Raw genomic sequence first — 21,662 nt, forward strand, 5'->3', positions numbered from 1 at the left:
GCATTTGTGTGATGACCTCTTTTAAGTTTGTTTCAGTTATGATCAGTTTTCATAGAGTGCAATGTGAAGGAAGGGCAGGGAGACAAGGAGAGATAAACAGAAAGGGAGAGGTAGGAAAGAAAAGGAAACTGGATGAGAGAGGGGGCAGAGGGAGGATGAGAGAGGGGGCAGAGGGAGGGGGAGAGGGAAAGGGAGAGAGGGGGCAGAGGCAGGGAGAGAAGGGGAGGGGGTAGAGAGATAGAGGGAAAGGGAAAGGGGAGGGAATGAGAGAGAGAGAAGAGAGAGATAGAGGGGAAGGGGGACAGAGATCGAGGGAAGGGGAGAGAAGAGAGAGAAAGAGCGATGGGTAGAGAGATACGAGATGATTTATTTTGATTTGCGCTGTACAAGAAACGAATATCATTATTATACAAATGCGAGTATTATTATTATCTAGTTTGCTTCCAGTAGATAACTATTCACTTTCGTTCTTTCAATACCTCCCGGCAAACTCCTATAATATTTTCACTATGATTGCCATTTGGAAAGGCCGAGGATACACCCAATGACAACCATGCCACAACACGTGCAGATACGATCTACAGGAAATTTATATAGCGCCTTCTCAACTGGAAACAAAGAGCTTTGAGATGCCATCCATGTTTTAGAGGGTCAAAGACAATAAAATAAACAAAATACACATTTTTATACCCAATCAACCTCATTTATTGTAAAATAGTAAAAACAAAAAAAATTGACATTACATTAAGATTTAAAAATCACTTCTACACACCTTCAATCATAAAAAAAAATACAACACTTAAACATTTAACTAAACTTATTCTAGATGACATTGTTTCTTGCTTAGTGAGAATTAGGTATATATATATAGATTTTGAAGATTTACTGTGAAAACGTACAATAGTTTTGAAATTTTCGAGTGACCCATCCAAATATTTGTTTGCTTTTCTCACAAAATATTCACACACAATAACTTCCCAAGTACTGATATTTGACATGACGATCTTGCATCTATTGTTACAGTAAGAAATTGCCAATTTGTATGTTTTTTAGTGAAATTACATAAAGCGATTCACAAGTGAAATTTTTTCAAAGGACTGTATATTTTTTTGTTTGGGGGATTAGGCTCATGATTGTGTAAGTAGAAATTGCAATAGATTTTTATACAGTGTAAACAAATCGGTAAAAAAGATAAAATTCACGTTGCTATATATACACAATACAATTCCTGCATACCTTAACAATTTTGCTCTTATTTTATTCTTTTAGATTCATTTATAAAAGATAGTTTGATTCTTCGGTTCATATAATTTGGTTTTTAAAAAATCTGATAATTCTCTGCATACATTTTGTTTGAAAGACAATTTTTGACAAAATATATATATATTGTTTTAATTGCAGCTTTTAAGAACTCTTGCAAACATGAATATATATGATCAGTTAATTATTGGTCTTTTCTCGCTTCATTCATTCATTGTGCTTATCATTACATACAATAAACCATCCAGTGAATTGCAGGAATCATTAGCAGAAGAACAAAAACAGATAAATCGATGGAATACATCACCTGGAAGACATCACTAATTACTGCAAAACATCAAAATATACAAGATCATTCATTTTCAGGGGTACAGTGTATGTTAATAGGTTTTCACTTGCTATCTAAAAGACAATGCCACAATACATCTGCGGTTGCAAGATCAACAAGATGAGCAAAAATAAACAATGAGACAGCTTAAAGGTATTTTAAAATCAAAATGTCTTGAATGTAGTGAAAATTACTTATATAGAACTCAAATAAACACCTTTAGAGTCATCTGACAAACGTGAACATGTGATAAAGCATGTCTATGATATTTATAATATATACAGAAACAAAAGCAAAGTAGCAAATCTCGACAAAGTGAGCTCCGATATTTTGATAAAATAAGTTGACAGCCTCTACAGGACCTACTCTTAATTAGTCTTACTATCTTGTAAGCAGTTACGATGTACTGCACGCAGTAATCCTCCCCTTACGAGAAATCGAAGAAACATTTGAAATTTGACAGATTCCACTAATCGTCCCACAAAATTAAGAATAAGTGATGTGAGAATATCTTGGTGACTTGGCACTTAGCATGCTGTCTGTACCTACTTCAATCTTACTTGCTAAAAAAGGATTAAAAACTTTGTTGGGACAAAATAAAAAAAATAAACATAAGTAACTTCTACAACTTCTATAAATTCATACACACTTTATTGGCTCTGTCAATACATTACAGATATCAGAGTTGAAAATGATTTATATTTAAGAATAAAGAATACACAGCATCTGATAAGAGAATTATTGGAAAGAGTTGAAGGGAAAGAGGGTAATAATGTATATAAAAGTGTCAGTCTTAAGAAACATTAATTGGTGCTAAAATAGCGATTCTCTTATGTTTTATCGAATCTTGTATGCAAATGTGCTTATATACATTGCCATCTTAATTCTATGATCAAAAGTATCAAAATGTAATTAAATGTACAACAATTTAAAAAGTTCATTAAAAATGCATCGCATATATGCTTTAAAAAATGATTTCACGATAAAGGAAAGCATCGGATATGTGTTAGTGTATTTTAGAATACATTTTTTAATCGGGCTTGGACTCTGCAAAGAGACCCAAGTTTTGAAATTACCTCAAATATATAGATTCAAAGCAAAGATCCTATTGCTTTACACTTCATAATGTGGTATTAAACCCCATGATATCACACAAGCATCCTCGCATACAGCCCTCAATAAAGACTAATAAATTTCAGCAATAAGTACGCTTGTTTGACATTAGAGGCATTGAATTAATTGAATACACAGATACAACTCTTTACTGATGAAATCAACGTCTAAGCCACAAAATGCGAAACTACGGTAGGGCAAAGATTTATATTATTGTATGTGAGGGTACTCATAAACAGCCGAGGTAACATTGCTTTGGGACCTTACAAAGGGTGGTCGTAGCCGTTGTTATCGGGAGCTGTGTAGGCCACGGAGGGTTCGGGTCCCGTGCCAAAATTGAGAATTCCTCCGAAACTGGTTCCGTGACTCTGATGGGCTGCAGCGGCCTCGATTCGGTGTTTCTTGAGAGCGGGTCCCCAGGTCTCACGCGGGTTAGACATGGCCCTCCAACGCTGTCAAATAAAAGATAAATAAAAGATATATAAAAGGGTTTAACTAGGTACCATGGGAAGGAAGACAAAATCACCCATACAGAGATAATACAGAGAAATTGTATTTCAATATATTATGAATGCACATTGAATGCATTACTAGTTTTTTTGCTAGGTCAGACAAATAGTCTGGCTCATCTGACCATACAATGCATTATACATGTACTTGAATTCTTATTTCAGAATGATTGAAAATACAATAACTCTGGAAAGGTCAATGCGGATACAAAATACTGTCTTGCTTCAAAGATATTATTATTATCATTGTCTAAAGTTATTCCTAAATATTTTAGTGATGCCCAATCCCATAAACTGAGTAAGAGATTTTCGTCAACAAAGTTTCCCTCAGCACAGAAGTACTCAAAGATCATGATAAATTCACTTTTTTGAAAGTCCTTGTAAACAATGTGGACCAATACATAAGCCCCCTGTTAAAATCTGCCACCGATGCCCCTTTTAACAAGGAGGAAGATATAACTGAAAATCATAAAGACTTTTGTTGTTGCTTACCAACAAATTAAAAGACCAGAAACAGTTTTTAAGATACATGTGTTGCCCCCAATTGAAAAATGTTTCAGTGACGCCCACACAGTACTGATTTATAGATTTAAGCCAGCAAGGTTTCCTAAAGCACAGAAGTACTCATAGATAACGTTTAATTAATTTTAGGAAGACCTTGTGGACTTCTGAAAACCTTGTCAACACTTGTAAGAACCTTCAAGCCCTTCTGGGAGTGTTTCACAAAGACTAAGATCGACTTTAGGTTGGATTTAAATATGGCAGGCCATTCATGCCACTGGTTGCTCTCACCATTGGTCGTTCAATTATGATATTTAGATATTTGTTCCTTCAATAATGAACTATCAATACAGCTGAATTCTGTAGATGTGTCACCGTGATTTGTACGTCCCTTGAGGGACCATTGTCAGCCAATGGTGAGAGCAAACAGTGGTATGAATGGCCCTGCCATAGTTAAGTCCAACTTACAGTCGATCTCAGGCTTTGTGAAACACTCCCCAGGACAGAAAAATAAGCCCCCCCCCCCCCCCCATTGAAGTTTTCTTTTGACGCCCCTGCAATACTTACGTCAGCCAGGTTTCCTTCAGCACGGAGGAACTCGAAGAGCATGTTAAATTAATTTTGGAAGACCATGTGGACTTCTGAAGAACTTCCAAGACCCCTCAAGCCCTTCTAGACAAACAATCAAGCCCCCCCCCCCACATTAAGTTTTCTTTCGACGCCCCTGTATTACTTACGTCAGCAAGGTTTCCTTCAGCACGGAGGAACTCAAAGATCATAACGAAGGGGATCCAGATGATGGAGGATGTGATCATTAACCATCCGATGATACGACCCCAGGTTGGGTAAGGACCATTGTACTCAGGCTCAGACCAGTTCATCCAGTTGAAGATCAACACAAACTGGAAGAGAACACAAAACAGGAAACGGTATTATACTAAAAACAAAGGGGAATTTTCATTGAAATAAGGCGACAGGTCTTAATCTAAACAAAAACATGTCACTCATAATTTATGGAGAAAAGAAAGCGAGCAAATGTATTTTAGTAATCATTTCGGAGGACAAACCCATTTTTTTTTTTTTTTTTTTTTTTTTTTTTGGGGGGGGGGTAAACATTTAGATCAAGAAAAGTCTTACTGACTAAGAGAAAGATATGTATACAGAATATTATTAATCTAAGGAAAAAGCTTTACATGGTAAATTTTCAGAAAGAAAACAGTAAACGCTAAAAGAGACTTCGGTGGAAAGCGCTTAAAAAGTACCGTTTTTATTATTAATTTTCCCCGTCATAATGTTCATTCACACAAAAAATGTGCACTCCACTCGCTACAATGCTGTAAATGTCAACGTGAAAGCACCATGGAGGCGGCAATTAATACCGTCCACGGTTCGAACCCACGACCCTCAAATCCCAATTCCGGGTATCAAACCTCTAGATGATGATGAACTTACCAGCAACAGTCCAGGGGTAACAGCGCTCCACATAAGAGGCCACCAGTAGAACATGAAAAAGTCGACGGTGCCGTTGCCGATCATAGTACGGATGTCATTGGTGAAACGCCTGGTTCCATAGAACCAGGAGAGGCCAATGGTCTCGCAAAGGCCGAACATAATGAGGGAGAAACCAGCTCCATAAGAGTCCATCAAACTGACCCAGTATGGTCCAGCCTAATGATAAGTGAAGGGAGTAAATGAGAATAAGTATTATGCATCAATAATCACTCAGTAAGACGGGTAGAGTTTTCTCTTCATCAAAGGAAACCTAACCCCAAGAAAAGAACTAGTTATTCTGAGAGGTTTGTTGTATTCTAAACGTAAATTGTAAACGTTCACCCAAGGAGAGCACCAACTTGTTAAAGCAATGTGCGTTCTTATTATACTTCAATCAATATAATATATTTCATCAACACACACACGTGGGAAAATCCATAAATTTGAATAAGTTTACTTGATAAAGGACTTCGCTTAGTACACCTTACGATATCAAGAAAATGGCAATGCACATGTCGTGCTGAGAAACTGTACATTATGTTACTTTATACATCTCTCTTGTATTTTGATAAGGAATCTTGTAGATCTGAGTGCCCTTCCATTTCAAGCCGTTGCGACGGCACAATCGGATAATGTCAAGAATAAAACCAAAATGAATTAAATGTAATTAATAAGACTTAAATTTGTGAACTGATTTATTCTGAAAATGATGGCCGTATTCTACTAATTATGCTTTTGTTGACCGGGTAAAAAAAATTCCTTTGTTTAAAGCATTCTTACAAAATATACAGGGCCTGGTTTATCTGCATTAATAGAATATAGACCGAATGATTTTTTTCTAAGATCTAGTTACCTCTGTGATGCACGTGATACCGAGAAGGTACATGATGCAGCAGCCGACCAACATGACGAAGGTCTTCTTCTTGCGGAGGGTGTCGGGGAACTCGTCGACGAGGGCTGTGACCACCGTCTCCATGATGGTGAACTGGGAGTCGAGACCGAGGGTGAGCAACATGAAGAAGAAGAGGATGGCCCAGAGCGGTGATACGGGCATGAGGGAGACGGCCTCGGGGTAAGCGATGAAAGCAAGACCAAATCCTGAGGAGAGTCAAATAAGGAGAACACATTAAGATATGGAAATCTAAAATGCAGGGGCGGGCCGGCCTAGGATTCCATAAGGTGTATACCATTCCTAGGAACCTCGACAAAGTGAGCTCCGATATTTTGACAAAATAAGTTGACAGCTTCTACAGTACAGGACCTACTCTTAGTCTTACTATCTTGCAAGTAGTAACGATGTACTGCGTGCAATAACCCCCCTTTTTCCACATTTTTCAGATGGTTTTGGGGATGTACAATTTAAAATAGGGGCATGAGAGCACAACTAAAAATACATACCCAGCAGTGGACTAGTGACGCACAGGCGAACACAGTTTCCAAGCTAGGAATCATTACGACTCGACTACGTCGACGCAAGAACTAGAGTAGGCGCAAATAGTCAAATTTGACTCAACGCCAAAAATACAACAACCAACGATAACAACTTGGGAAAAGAGCCTATTTTTTGTAGACCAGATTGGATTTGAAATAAGGACACAGACCGGTTGTGCGACCCTCTATCCCCCTTTAATCCGCATGCATTTCTATACTTAAAATGATTCAATGCTTCTACAAATTAATCTGGCCTACAGAATACTTAATCGTTTCGGAACTAACCAAACTAATGGTAGTATTATCGATTTGTTATAAAACAATACATGAATGTCTTTATGTAGGCAAAAAATTAAAAAAAAACTGCTCCTCTTAAAGGCCCATTGTACTACTTGTAGCTACTTCCTCCCTCTATATAGAAAACAATGCCTAATCGGTGACCATTGGTCCCCCATGATCCTCTTTTTCTTATGTTAATTGAGAGCTGAGTTGATGAGTGTCCAGTGATCTTGTAGGGTGGTCTAATCCCTCCTATACACTAGTACAGATGGCCTTTAAGTCCCATATATTGGAGGGATTTGTTTATGATAAATGCCTCACAGAGCATTTAGTTTTGGAGGCAGGGTACTCTGTTTCTAAGGTCAGTGGATACACGAAATAGTCAATTCTTGAGCAGAGTTGTGCTACCCTTGTCACAATGGAGTGACTTTTACGCGGTAGTTGAGGTCCAAGATGGGTAGGCATAATGGACATAGTAATATTTTGAAAAACGGGGTCTTTTTTCCTTCCTCGAGTTCCTCTACCATTAAAAAGTGCCGAGAAGCAATTATCAAAATCAGATTCAATAATGCTAAAGTGTATAAAGATGAGCCCCGCCTTAAAAAGAGCTGCGAAGGGTGCAATGAATTGGCCAAGTTCTCAAATCAATTTCAAAGTTATATTTGACTGTATCTGAGAATTTTAATTTCAATATTTATGGTGTGATGATCAGATTTTGGATTTTCCTCCCATCTTTTAAAGCCCCTCTGCACTAGTTTGGCCATGAGGGATTAAACCTCCCTGCACTGGTCACTGACAGGTGGTTATCTGACTTATCTCATCAAATCAGTTCTCAATTAACATAAGAAAAAGAGGACCATGGGGGACCAATGGTCACCGATTAGGCATTAATTGCTATATAGAGGGCGCAAGTAGCTATAAGTAGTACAGAGGGGCTTTAATGTGGCGAGTAAAAACAATGGTTTTATGATGACCATATAGCGAGCTTTCAATTTGAATGGCACCTATTCCTTAAAGTTGCAAAGCACTTCACAATATGTTGAACAAGAATCTGGGATACTAAAAGATCACTTATGAAAGTTCAGTAGAGCCACTAAATGAACATGCAAATCCATATTTCCTACCGAAATTCATCTCAGGATCTCAGGGCATGGTTTCACAAAACGGTCATAAATACAAGTTACCCGACATCCCATTGAAACATGTATACGGTTTTATGCACTCATTTATGGGTTGTTGGCGAACGTGTACTTCTGACGGTCTCGTGAAACATGCCCCGGGGTTATTAATTACCTGAGTCGATGACGTCAGCGACTTCTTTGCCCTGAGCTTGGGCCATAAAACCCACGATAGAGAAGATCACAAAACCAGCGAAGACACTAGTCAAGCAGTTCAGGGTTGCTACAAGCACAGCATCACTGAAAGATAGATACATACAAACACATTTCATTTAATGATGATGATTTTAATGATGATAATGTTGATTACGGTCCAGGGAAGCCTCATCAGCTTCAATAATGTTCTCTATGTGAATTTTTTTTTTGTCATCAGAGGTTCTGGGGTGAAATCTTTAAAGTTGGAAAAAGTATTAAGCTCGATGTGAATTCATGTATCGTCCAAAGAGAAATACATCATTTTTAAGGGGAACGGAGAAAGGTTTTGAGGGGTTCGTAGGATACATGTTCCGGTGACGATTACTCCGTAGACAATTTTGTACACTAGCCGGATTCTACTTCTACTTCAACCCTCCATCAAGCAATAACCTAACTATTATCCTAAACTAAGACCAAACGGTAACTCTAAACCTGACATTATGGCCCGAATTCACAAAGGAGGTTTGTCGACAAACATAGGTGTATGTGCGTCACATGACGCGTTTTGACGCGTTTCAGACCAAGGTTTGTCTGAACCTTGGTCTGAAACGCATCGAAACGCGTCATAATATGACGGAACAAATGTTGGGGTACCTTTGAGGGGGTACTTACAAGTAGCAGTTGTTGTGGAACTTGTTGTAGGATGAGAGGGTGATGAGACCTCCCCAGGCGGCACTGAGGGAGAAGAAGATCTGCACAGCGGCATCAAGCCATACCTACAGGAACAAATGCCAATAGACAAAGCATTATTAGATAATGATCACAATTATGGCTCGTATTCTTCTAAGCAGACCTAAACTTCAGTTTAATGTATGCAGTGTTCTTATCTGACGAGTTTGTTCATTTAGGACATACTCGTAAGCTACTCATGATGAACTTTAATTCCACAAGCCTTATTATATTTATGTCATATTTGTAATGTGTGTTATGAAAGAAAGATAAATAAAACTTGAACTTGAACTTGCTTCTTTTCAAATGTGGGTTTAACAAAGGAAGTACATATAAGTCCGTCGTCTAAGCTTTACTTTCTTAAACGTGATCTTACGCCCAGGGCGTGTTGCAACTGAATAAGTATAATGTGAACCCATGTGTCAATATATATAGCGTCTTCTGGCAAAGGAGGGTGTGATCGAATGCCATTTTGTGTGAGCAACGTGAGCTGAGTCACGAATTTAATACGGTTTGATGATTTTTTTTTTGATTTTTTTTTTTACCCGACTACAGAGAAAGCATGTGTATGTTTGTAAGTAAGCGACCAGGGGACCCACGGTTTTAGGTACTCCCCAAGAGACTTGGGAACGAGTATTAATGCCTTACATAAGGGCACAAGCAGGATGACTTGTTTCGAACCCGGAACCTTCCGGGTTAGAGACCACTGCTGTACCACTAAGCTTCTGATTTGATTTATATTCTAATTTCGTAGAAGTCAAGATGCATTTCTTAAACACGCGACCTGGCTTGCCGACAGGAAGACGAATTAAGTACAAAATAATGTAGACCGTGATCTGTGTCTTCTATGAACTTTTAAAATATTACCGTAATGCCATTCGTATGCTTATGAGTTATAATCAGCATAGGAAACAAAGATTAATTGATACTATTTTTAAGATAAAGGGGGATGGGGCATACCTGAGGGTTGCTGAGTGTAGTAAAGTCAGGAACGATGAAGAACAAAATACCATCATAGGACCCCGGTAAAGTAACTCCACGAACCAACAGGATGACCAGGACAACGTAAGGGAAGGTAGCTGTGAAGTACACCACCTGAAAAAAAAGGAGCGAATAAACTTCTGTTGATAATTCGTTAATGGAATACATCATCATCGTCGTCTTATCATCAAGCATCGTTTCGGTCCGTTTTTCCTACGCTGTAAACTTGGACGTTTCGTTTCTCTATTGTCTCTTCTCCAAGCCTGATCAACTCTTTAGGATCTCTCTCTCTCTAAAAAAAAAAAGGGAATTTTCACTCTATTTTCACTATCTTGGGAGTGACGTCAGGGATCACTTGTTAGGAGTGAATATCGATTGATTTTCGAGTGCTCTCTAAGAAGGAAAGAGTGAATGTTCACTCTATTTTTACTACATGTTCACTCTCCAGAGGAGGTGGTTCGAACATTGATCATACCTTTCCAGATGACTTAATTCCCTTGACGAGGCAGAAATAGACGATGATCCAGGCGAGGAGGAGACAGAGAGCAAGCTGCCAGCTCACTGTTCCAGTGTCATTCATGGACTGAGATTGACGAAGCACATTCTCCCTAAAAGTCACATCAAAAGAAGAGAAATCATTATTATTGTGTACAATGAACAAACAATAAACGTGGGTAAGGGTAACAATAAACGTGGGTAGGGGTACAGTTATCTAAACCCTCGGTCACAAATGCCATTACGAACTGCTACGAACGCAGTACGAACGATTTTCAGACCATGGAAATTCCGGAAGACCATGGAAAAACTGGGAGATTCGTACGAACCAGAACACATCGTTCGTACGAACCTTTGTGACCGTAGCTTAAATTCTTAATTTTCATCTTGGAAACTAAAAATTTATTGCAGAGTGTAGTAGAAAGAGTGCCTGGATCAGGTTATCTAGCAGATGTAAATTAAATCCTGATTACGTTGATTGGTGTTTCTTTTACACTAGTTGAGCAGTAAGTGTTCCGACACATGCAGTCCACCATAGGTTTGGACCAATGAGTGGTTACAAGGTGATCCCCCCCCCTTGCAAAGTAAGGTAACTTGCCTGTCTGGGATCATGCATGATCCAAGTACAATACATACATGCAAATTGGTTATTTAGGACATGGCCCTGTCTTACAAAGAGTTATGATTGATCTAAATCAATCGCAAATCCTCCAATCAATTGCAAGTTTGCAGTCTCCTATCACGTATGCATATAGTTGCGATTAATTGCGTCGCAAATAAGTTACGATTGATATCAACTCTTTGTAAGACGGGTTCCTGGAAATACAGAAAAGATTACTGATTAATCGAGATAACAAACCATTATTTTGAAGGGGGTATTTGAAACGAGAAGCCCTTTGCAAAGGTCGACGCTACCTCCGAATGTTACATTTGATTACAACTATATATTTGATTAATGCCCAATTATTTGTCTCTCCTCCAACCAATTAACTAATGATTGTCGGCCCGATGCATACATGATACGTCATTCCGATTGCGTCATTACATACATTTAACAAGCCTGTGAAAGCAGTACTTAGTACATATTCCGTTGTTTCAAAACATTGGTTGCACTGTTCATTGTCCTTTCACTCTGACCACGCAGTGAGGTGAAAAGCGGCGTCAGTCTTTGACGTAGTCTTACGTCAGACGAATGACGCAGTGTTACGTCAGGCGAATGACGCAGTATTACATCAAGCTATTGACGCAATCTTACGTCAGGCGAATGACGCCTCCTGTGCAACGGCCGGGCATCACAGATTGTGCTACTTACTCCCAATACTCTTCACTGGGTCGGGTTCGATCTGCCAAGAGAGGATCGGTGTATCCAGAGATATCATACATGGGACCAGATCCTGAGATACCGTAATCCGTTTTCTCACTAGCAGACAGATCGCTGATATTGGTGCATGAGCCGTTGCTGATGATGATCTGAAGGTAAAGGTGAGAAGAGAAATATATTTACATGTGTTTAATCATTTTATGTTTCCATGGAACTTCATGGTAGAAAAATGTTAAAATACCGTATCTCCAAGACGACCCAGCCTAACTCTATATACCCCAACATAAATTTGACCTCCTGAAACAAAAAATATATACTGCACAGTCACTCCAAGTTTCCCAAGATTGACCCAGACAATCACTCTTCAGCAAAATTAGAAATTAAAGTTAATACTAACCCCTCTGGGAGAGGGTTGGGTGAGTATTTTACAGGTAATTATTCTCTGGGACAGCTGTAGGTATGTTACGGAAAGGTAATTTTTTGGTCAATTTGGAGCAAAGCTAAATATTTCATAAATTTGATGAATGGTTGACTTGACTTGTTAAACTTTTACAACTGTCAAGAAAATACCTCATAACTTATCAGTTTATACAGTGCGTATTGAAAGAAAGTGTACCCAGCTTTGGTAGCTTCTAATTAAAATATTATAACCTATGTGACCTTGAATTATATATCATGGTAAATGGTATCTAATAGCCTGTCTAATAATATCGTATCCATCATTGTGCTGCCATGGATGACTGAGCAGCATGCTTTTCAAAAGTATTGACAAAATCCTCTTGTATACCAAGTTTGGGCTTGAGCAATGAATGTGGGTTACACGCCATTATATTTGTGGTATCTCATTCCAAAAATGATTGTTCACGTTTAATATTAGGCAGTCGAAAAGAAAAGGTGTTAATATCACTCAAACTCAAGGAAATTTTTATCGCAAGCAATTTTTCCTTTTCTTTCTCTCTCTGTTATGATTACAATCTTGACTTTATTCGAATCCCTTGTTTAGGGTAACCCTTCGTTATTTGGGATGTTATGTTTTTATAATGAAAGTCTACTGTCACTTTAAAAATAACCCATATGTGTTCTTTCTTGCATTTACGAGATAAACTTACTATCCGAGATGATTAAATTATGCTCAATACACGAGTTAACTGGTGCAGTGGACAATGAGCGGAGAGATATCATGAGTCAAGAAGAACGGAGGCTTTTCGAAATAATTAAAAGTTATCCTTCTGATTGAAACACGGTTCTGTGAAACCCTAGATACATTGCATCATTTTAAACAATAAAGCATTGAAGCACGAAGCGAAAATTAACTTTTAAAAGCATTTTAGACCAAAGAAGCACATGCATGCATAAAATTATGGCCTGACCCACATTCGATAATCAGCCCAAACTTGGTACAAAGCTATTTCGACAACACTTTTCAAGGACCCTGGTGCTCGGTCACCTGTGAGAAAAATATTGAATATGATATCATTGGACAGGAAATAAGTTACTCTTCATTATGAAATAGATTTTAAAGTCATACTCATTATGAATTCTTAATTAGGAGCTACCAAAATGGGTACACTTTCATCAATATGCCCTTTTTGAAAATTAATCCTATGAAATTTCATTTCGTAACGCATAGAATTGACCATATAACTAACCATGTCAGATAATGTAGTATTTTCTCCGACACAGGCCTCGTAAAGGCTACTACAGTAGATCGTATTCCACGACCTGTCACAGTGGGTCCACGGGAGATCACTCGTGAAGGAGGCGAACAAGTAGTAGATAGTGTACATGATGATAACATTGTAGTAGATACCCACGTAGGCGGAGGCGATCACCATGCCATATCCAACACCTGTAGTAAAGACCAAAGCGAGGAAGAGAGAGAGAGAGAGAGGGAGAGAGATATATATATATATATATATATAGAGAGAGAGAGAGATAGAGAGAGAGAGAGAGGGGGGAGAGTGAAAGAGAGAAAGAGAGAGAGAGAGAGAGAGAGAGAGGTTATAATTAGAAAAAGTTGAGCATTACCAATTTTGTTCTAGAAAAGGCAAGCTATTTTGCACTAATATCCACGATTCTTTTACATCTGAAGTTGATAATAGAATTTAATTCCCACAAGCAAAAATGTTATGTAAAATATGTCTTTCTCATTGATAGCGCCGAATACAAAAACGTTGCATTATCCCATTATGTCATCACAATACTTTGGAATGTATCATTATTGAATAAGTGGGCGTGACAGGGCGAAGATATTATTCCATGTTCTGAACTTTGCCTATTCACAGGTACAATATTTGTGCATAACCTGCACGGGTACAAAGATTTGGTTGGTCGATTTTGAAAGAAATGTACTCTGGTTCTGAACTATTCATCAGATGGTGGTTTACCAGATTAGATTTTTATTCAATTTCTGTATAAGTCGTTGCAGCTGACCGCTTCGCAACGAAATTGATTGTCAAGATAGCCATGAAAGCATTTTGTATAAAAACGCAGCTTTGTGAGAAAACCGTGTAAAATTGTTTTCTGTGCAGCGTATACGTAGATACAGGTTAAAATGGATGCATAGATTGGAGGTAAAATTATTGGGAGGTGCATGTATGTGTTAAAAATACTTTCCTTGTAACAAACTTCTGGATAGGTTCAGTGTCTCGATTTTGTATGGAAAATTATATTCATAACTTGTCAGAGAGTTATCGCCACTAAAGTTCACACTAGTCATGTACTATACATGTAGAGACGCGTTAGAACTGTATGGTTTAGCCAGTATATATCTCTCTTTCTCTATCTCTTCTTTCCCTTCATCGTTCTGTCCTTCCTTCCTCTCTCGCTCTTTTTCTCAAAATTTACCATCTCTCTCCGTCTCTCTCTCTCTCTCCGACTTCCCCTCTTTCTTTTGTCTCTCTTATCAATCTTTTACTCTCTCTCTCTCTCCCTCTCGCTCTCGCTCTTTTTCTCAAAATTTACCATCTCTCTCTCTCTCTCACTCTTCGACTTCTTCTCTTTCTTCTGTCTCTCTTATCTCTCTTTTACACTCTCTCTCTCTCTCTTCTTTCCCATCCTCATTCTTTCCTTCTTTTCTCTCTCGCTCTTTTTCTCAAAATTTACCATCTCTCTCTCTCTCTCACTCTCCGACTTTTTCTCTTTCTTCTGTCTCTCTTATCTCTCTTTTACACACACACACTCTCTCTCACTCTCTCTCTCTCTCTCTCTCTCTCTCTCTCGCTCTCGCTCTTTTTCTTAAAATTTACCATCTCTCTCTCTCTCTCTCACTCTCCGACTTCTTCTCTTTCTTCTGTCTCTCTTATCTCTCTTTTACACACACACTCTCTCTCTCTCTCTCTCTCTCTTTCTTTCCCATCCTCATTCTTTCCTTCTTTTCTCTCTCGCTCTTTTTCTCAAAATTTACCATCTCTCTCTCTCACTCTCCGACTTCTTCTCTTTCTTCTGTCTCTCTTATCTCTCTTTTACACACACACTCTCTCTCTCTCTCTCTCTCTTTCTTTCCCATCCTCATTCTTTCCTTTTTTTTCTCTCTCGCTTTTTTTCTCAAATTTACCATCTTTCTCTCTCTCTCTCTCTCTCTCTCCGGCTTTCTCTCTTTCTTCTGTCTCTCTTAGCTCTCTTTTACTCTTTTCCCGTCATGTCTCCCTTCCTTTCCAAGTCACAGCCTACCAATCACCCGAAAAAAATAAGTTTACAATACCGTTCCGGTGCATTTTTCACAAACACACCAAACCTTTGACAAAAGATTACTGGCGTGGAATGTGTATGTAAAAAGAAATGGATGCATAATCCTGTATTAAACTGGCGATGTACACAAGCAATGTACAAGCTCCAATCATCGATTACTAACTGGCAGAATGCTATAAAAGCCAAATTGCTTTTATATGATGCAGTGTGTATTTCTCAACAAAGTTTTTGGTTAAAGACAAGTAAATTAGAACGAATTAGGTTGAACGCCAATGTGGAGTGAATGGTTCGAACCCATGATCATTTCATGACTTATACTGGTAATTATTTTGTACTTTGTTTTACTTGGGGAATAGAAGCCTTGTCGTAATTGCTCTCATAAAAGCTGGGAAACGGCGCTCGTAGCAAAGAGAATGTATATATCTGCAGTTGTCTTATCTGACAGAAGATGTTGAGAGGAGTAGATGAATGTTTACGAAATGCGCTTAACTTTGTGCCAATTCTATTCCCATTGCCCCCGTTCCTAAAAGTGGGCCGTTCCTCTGCAAATAAATACCTATTATATTATCATCCATAGAATTGGCGTTCCTTTGACTGACTATGTTTGTTTTATTGCAAACAAAATATGAAATCAAGCGAATATGATATCAAGTGAATATGAAATCAAATGAATATGCCTCTTCATGCGTAGGAGGCAATCGGTTAATATCGGGATGGCTATAACGAAAAAAGCCGGTCCCATGGTTCTCCAAAGTCCAAAAAGAAAATTTTGACTATTTTCTTAATGAAGGATATGCCCTACTAAACTGTATTTTTCTGCGGTATAATCAGCATTAGGTGTTTTTAAACATCTTAAAGCGGGACTGCACATTTGTAGCTACTTGCGCAAATGCCTATGCGGTGCCCATTGGTCCCCCATGATCCCCTTTTTCTTATGTTAATTGAGAGCTGATTTGATGAGATAACCACTTGTCAGTGGCCTTGCAGGGTGGTATAGTCCCTCCAGGCTAAACTAGTGCAGACAGGCTTTAAATGAACATCCTGGAAGGATTTATCACAAATGATTGTTGCTTACTGCCTTAAAATGGAAAACTTCCTTCTTCTTTTTTTTCTGAGCACAAGTAGTGCGTTTTGTAACACACCTGCAGAAAATTGGAAAATTACCCACAAGTGACATCTTGATTAAAAATACGACTTGACATTTTCGTTTTCATTGGTCAACCTCTTTCGAAAACATTTTGGATGGATAAGTCTTAAACAGCCAAAAACACGAGCAGTGAGTTTAATTACACGTATAGTTGAAGCTAACTGGTAATTGGGATCGGGGCTTAAATCTTATGGGGTAGAAAACAAAACGGAAATATTTATCCAGGCACATATAAAAATGCAGCTTCCATTTAGCATTTTTTTCAAAATCAGAAATCCTCTTCATTTAGTCTTGTATACGTATAGCTCGATCTGATTCAACCGTATAGAAGAACATTAAAATGGGTCACATGGACTATTGCACGTATAACACGTATAAATATGTTTAATGCGAGTACTACCACCAATCCACACTGCATGTACATTAACAAACTAGCCAAAAGCTATTGATGTAACGAATTGTCAAATATTTTGCTAAACATTATGACTACGCTTGTTATTCAGTTTTTTAACTACAAAACTGATTAACACATAGGCCTTGTTTTGTTTGTTGTATGAGATTAACTTGATCTATATTTTGTTAAAGTATCATGGTAAGTCATGAATACCAAATGCGAGAAGAGAGGACGCCTACTATATTAGGTTATTCAAATTTCTGCTATTCTTCCGTAAAAAATATAGGGTCTACTATTATGACCTCTGGTTGTAAATTCTTGGATTGATTTGGACTTTGGAACATCATAACCCATGTACAAGAACATACAATGAATATAAAACCAACGTAAAGCGAATGTAGTTAAAAGTTGTCTTCTGTACGTTCATTAAGACACTGGAAAAACACTGTACATACAGAATAATATTTCATTGATGACGCGAGATGACACATAGGGTGTTGAAATCTAGTTGAATATGAAAATAGAGGTGAATCAAAGTGCTTGCAATCACTGGTAGTGTTATTATAAGATATTTGCAAAAGATGAAGATAAGGTCATATCTAAATTACGAAATGATAACTTTCTTGTATGTTAGCATCACCAAAATTCACAGGGATATGGATAGACTATTTAGTACTGTTCCAACAAGTTGGTATAATTCAGTTTATAAAATGTCTTGTTTATAATGATGTGCGAAGTAGATAAATATCGCATTATAGTGATACCAACATCGTATGATTGGGAAGGATAGGAACCAAGTTGAAAAACGTTTTTAACAAAAAAAACTTTTTCAGCATGAATACAGATCGTGCTCTCCTTTAAACCAATGTGAAAATATGAAAAGACTCTGTCATTCATCGAAATTAATGTTAACAATACGTATTTTCAACTCTGTTCCTAAATGATGAGGATCTAGGAGTCAGTTAGATAGTTTATAATGTTCAATCAGGTTCTACGGTTTATATCCATTTTCATACACGAGGGTCAAGAGAACATGTCAAATTAATTGTTATTGTCGTGCCTTGTTGCAAAAGTTCGGTGTCAGGGCTCGAACCCATGACTGTTGCATCTACATCCACCCACTCGGTATCGAAACAACGAATACTGCATTGGTCGCATTACTTGTTAGCAGCTATGTATGACAAAGGGTAACTCACTCCAGAGAACGGAAAGGGTATGAATACACGCCCAAACCGCACAATAGCTCTCAGAAAAATGAAATAAAAGTCGAACAGAATGTGACCCTGCGTAACAAACACGGGGGGGGGGGGGGGGGGGGGGGGTCCTCGATCATGGTTGAATCGTATGTAATTTACTGATCTATTCAAATGTTGTACATAACTCTAGGGACAAAATTTGTTGTTGCAAATTGAAAGTTTCCAGAGGCGAACCCGACAAAGCACCATCTAACGAACGCGGTTGAACGATGTTTTTTTTTCTAATAAGAGTTTACTAATAAATCAAAGTTTATGCATCATCCCTGCAAAAAACGTTGTGATGGCAACCGGAAGTTTGCTAGAGGCAAGTCTGATAAACTAGCATACAAGATTGATTCCATCCATACGCTGCACTAAATATCTTTCCACAAAGGGCTCATGAACTATTCATTAACTCATAATTATATCATAATTCAATTAAATTTGACGGTTAAAAAGATGTCATTCTGTCTTTACAGTACGAATGCAAATTGTTTGTTGAGCTTATTCTACATTGATTTACTTGTCTGGTACCAAACAATTAGCTAAGGAACCAACCCCTCTTCCCCTCTCTCTGTTTATCATGCAGTACTCCGACGCTATACATTCCAAAATAAATTCCCGATTAAATGATACAAAATATGCGATAACACATGTATGAAGTGTATTGTACTCTCGGGATATTATTAAGTAGGCGTAGTCCTAAACGACTCACTAATGCGTGAGATGTCATCAACAAACATGGTTTGAAAACTATACCGCAAACTATTTGAAAGCCCATGTTAAGTGATAGCGCACTGCAGTATATATACAACAATCTTGAAGAAACTATCCTATGTTTTGACAGGCGTCGCACTGTCTGCCAATATGCGAATGTGTACAATGGACGATTTGTGTTGTGGCCTTTGTGGGATCAATATCTTTAGAAACCAATTTTGATCACGTAATAGCCCGCCAAGTAGTTCACACAAAACGCGGTCAGGTCACCAACTCCTTGAATAATCGTACTGTTAATATGCAAATGCGTTCCTTCATTAATCATGAAGGTCCATCAATCCTGGGACCGATAACTTCACGGGGGACATGTTTCTTTTGTGAGTTTAGGTATGCACAGTATTCCAACATCAGCTGATGTCAAGAAATTATGAAAACGACAGTGTGCGAAATGTGAACTTTTGTCAAATATTTTGATTGATGTTTGAACTTTTGTACTTATTGTGAATGTATTGTAACAATACTTTGATTAGTGTATTGTACGTTACCTTTTTCCCCCTCCATTCTACCAATACACGGCTTTGACTTTTAAGTCACGCTTTGCCCCTCCCACTCGCTCCTTATTAAACTCAAGAGGAATATGAGGGCAATAATGACAGTTATAAAAAGAACTTTATGATTATTAAAGCCCATTTGTGCTTTGTAAAAGCCAAACCCTATTTTCCCCTTGTTACAAATGCTCAACTTCATTCTCGTTTGCCCCCTCCCTCTCATTCTTTTCTTCAATAGTTTTACATTTACATCTCAAAGGGCAATGGTGACTGTACGTAATGATAACTTGATAAGTCATACGTTGGCGTTGGGTGTGTTTTCTCCAAGGATATCTCTTTGGTTTTTCCTTATCGTTGCTTTTTGCAGCAGGATGGTTTCGGATTTGCTTGTCCTCCATGTATTCGTCCTTCCGTTTTTGTTTTTTTCGTTTGGAGGTACGGGAAGGTACAGAAGCAGTGAAAGCCAGTCATGCGATGCAATCCACGCATTGTTTGGAGACAATACAGAGAGTTCTACAGATGCAAAGTACGTCTATATAGCTGAACCACGGACCTACTAGCTATAGGTCCATGGCTGAACAAAGCGCTGTGACCTCCAACCGAGCGCGTCACAATAGAAAAGAAACGAGTAAACACCATTTGCAGACCGATCTTCTACCACACAATAGGATTCTTTTTTATCACGTTTGTCGCTCTTTTGATTAAGTTTGTGGCTCTTTTTCAATATGATCTATGGATTTGCAAAAAGAGATGTGGTTACGGCATTTTTGTCTTATTGTACAGCATCTTTGGCGCCTTACAAAATGTGCTGTGAACCGTTTACCCTCCTTGTCTTTTACCTACCCCAAAGTTGTTGTTTTTTAGGGCGGAGGGTCAAGTAATTAAATAAAAAGGTACTGCACGAAATGTTTATTAATTTTGCCAGCCCATCTGTATGACTATCTGTTAGTGTGTTTAACTGCATATAGACCTCACGAAGCAATTAAACCAATGTCTAGCTTTTATGAAAGATGGTGCTGGTATTAATTTGAAATGAGACCATCATATCTATTTTTATTGTTACCGTGCTCAGTTTACTTTTACTTTCGAGTTTATATCTATCATTAAACTATTTTTGTCCTTAACCACAGCGTTCGTTTGCTGAATTGAATTGAATCTAATTGAATTGATAATGGTTTTATTGAGAATGTGGTTATGTATTACATCTGTAGATTGTGCTGCAAGAATGTCTCTGAAATGGCGTTACATGACTCGGGTGATAGAGCGATGTTGTATTTTTGTAATGACATAGAAAATGAATATAGGATCGATTAAAAGTTGGTGCGTTTAAACTGCCCTAGTTCAGTAAGGCATTGTACGGAAACTTTCAAACTGGCATATACCAAGAATGGGAAAGTCCACGAACTATTTTTCATCTTTTCCAGAACTCGGCCCTTCCCCTCCTCGGCCCAATACCTTCTTCTTATTAGCATATCTTACCTCTGAACATGGGGATGGCCCTCCAGCATGTGATGGGTCCCTGACTGCAGTACTGTCCGAACGACACCTCCATGAAGAAGAGGGGTAATCCAGCAAACACCAACATCACGATGTACGGGACCAGGAAAGCACCTTGAACATAAAAAAATGGCGATAATTATATTACAAATAATAATATGACACAGAACAATAATAAAAATGATAATAATAACAATAATTATAATGTTAGCTTTTATCAGTCTCATCAGCGCCTTTGATTAGGCAACTAGATATTGGCGCTTTATAAATTCCAGGATTGGATAATGATAATGATAACAATAATAGTAATGATAATATTAATGATAATAGTAATGATAATGATGATAGTAATGATAATGATAACAGTAATAATAACGATAATAATAATATTAATAAAAATAATATATGTGATTTGTAAGGCGCCAAATCCACCTGGAATCAAATGCCCACTTCTGCACAAATTAAATCCAGCTACCTTATAAACAAAACATAAGTAATAAAAAAAATACAAACATGAAAAAGAACAATCATAATTATATCGAAATGAACAGGTACGAGATGATGAGAATCAACAGGGGTGCAAAAGCAGTTTTTCTTTTGCTCATTTTATCCATATCCATATTTCTTCTAGAATTTGTTTTTAATGAAAAGAAAGATAACGTCATTTCCCTTTCTTAGATCAT

The 21,662-nt window shown here is 37.9% G+C and overlaps 1 protein-coding gene across 1 annotated transcript in view; it reads right to left on the reverse strand.

The window, feature by feature from the left end:
- Positions 1 to 681: 681 nt before the first annotated feature.
- The window catches only part of LOC115918386 (sodium- and chloride-dependent neutral and basic amino acid transporter B(0+)-like), a 29,151-nt gene continuing 8,170 nt past the window's right edge, over positions 682 to 21,662 (reverse strand). The window contains exons 3-13 of the mRNA XM_030976099.1: positions 20,962 to 21,093; positions 13,401 to 13,600; positions 11,743 to 11,900; positions 10,411 to 10,543; positions 9,915 to 10,049; positions 8,898 to 9,001; positions 8,206 to 8,330; positions 6,056 to 6,300; positions 5,164 to 5,379; positions 4,449 to 4,613; positions 682 to 3,153 (exon numbers count right to left, since the gene is read on the reverse strand). Coding sequence (XP_030831959.1) covers positions 2,965 to 3,153; positions 4,449 to 4,613; positions 5,164 to 5,379; positions 6,056 to 6,300; positions 8,206 to 8,330; positions 8,898 to 9,001; positions 9,915 to 10,049; positions 10,411 to 10,543; positions 11,743 to 11,900; positions 13,401 to 13,600; positions 20,962 to 21,093 — 1,802 coding nt within the window. The 3' untranslated portion in view covers positions 682 to 2,964. The remainder of the gene's footprint in view (positions 3,154 to 4,448; positions 4,614 to 5,163; positions 5,380 to 6,055; positions 6,301 to 8,205; positions 8,331 to 8,897; positions 9,002 to 9,914; positions 10,050 to 10,410; positions 10,544 to 11,742; positions 11,901 to 13,400; positions 13,601 to 20,961; positions 21,094 to 21,662) is intronic.

This window comes from Strongylocentrotus purpuratus, unplaced genomic scaffold, assembly GCF_000002235.5.
Source record: "Strongylocentrotus purpuratus isolate Spur 01 unplaced genomic scaffold, Spur_5.0 spur5_contig_869, whole genome shotgun sequence".
NCBI lineage: Eukaryota > Metazoa > Echinodermata > Echinoidea > Camarodonta > Strongylocentrotidae > Strongylocentrotus > Strongylocentrotus purpuratus.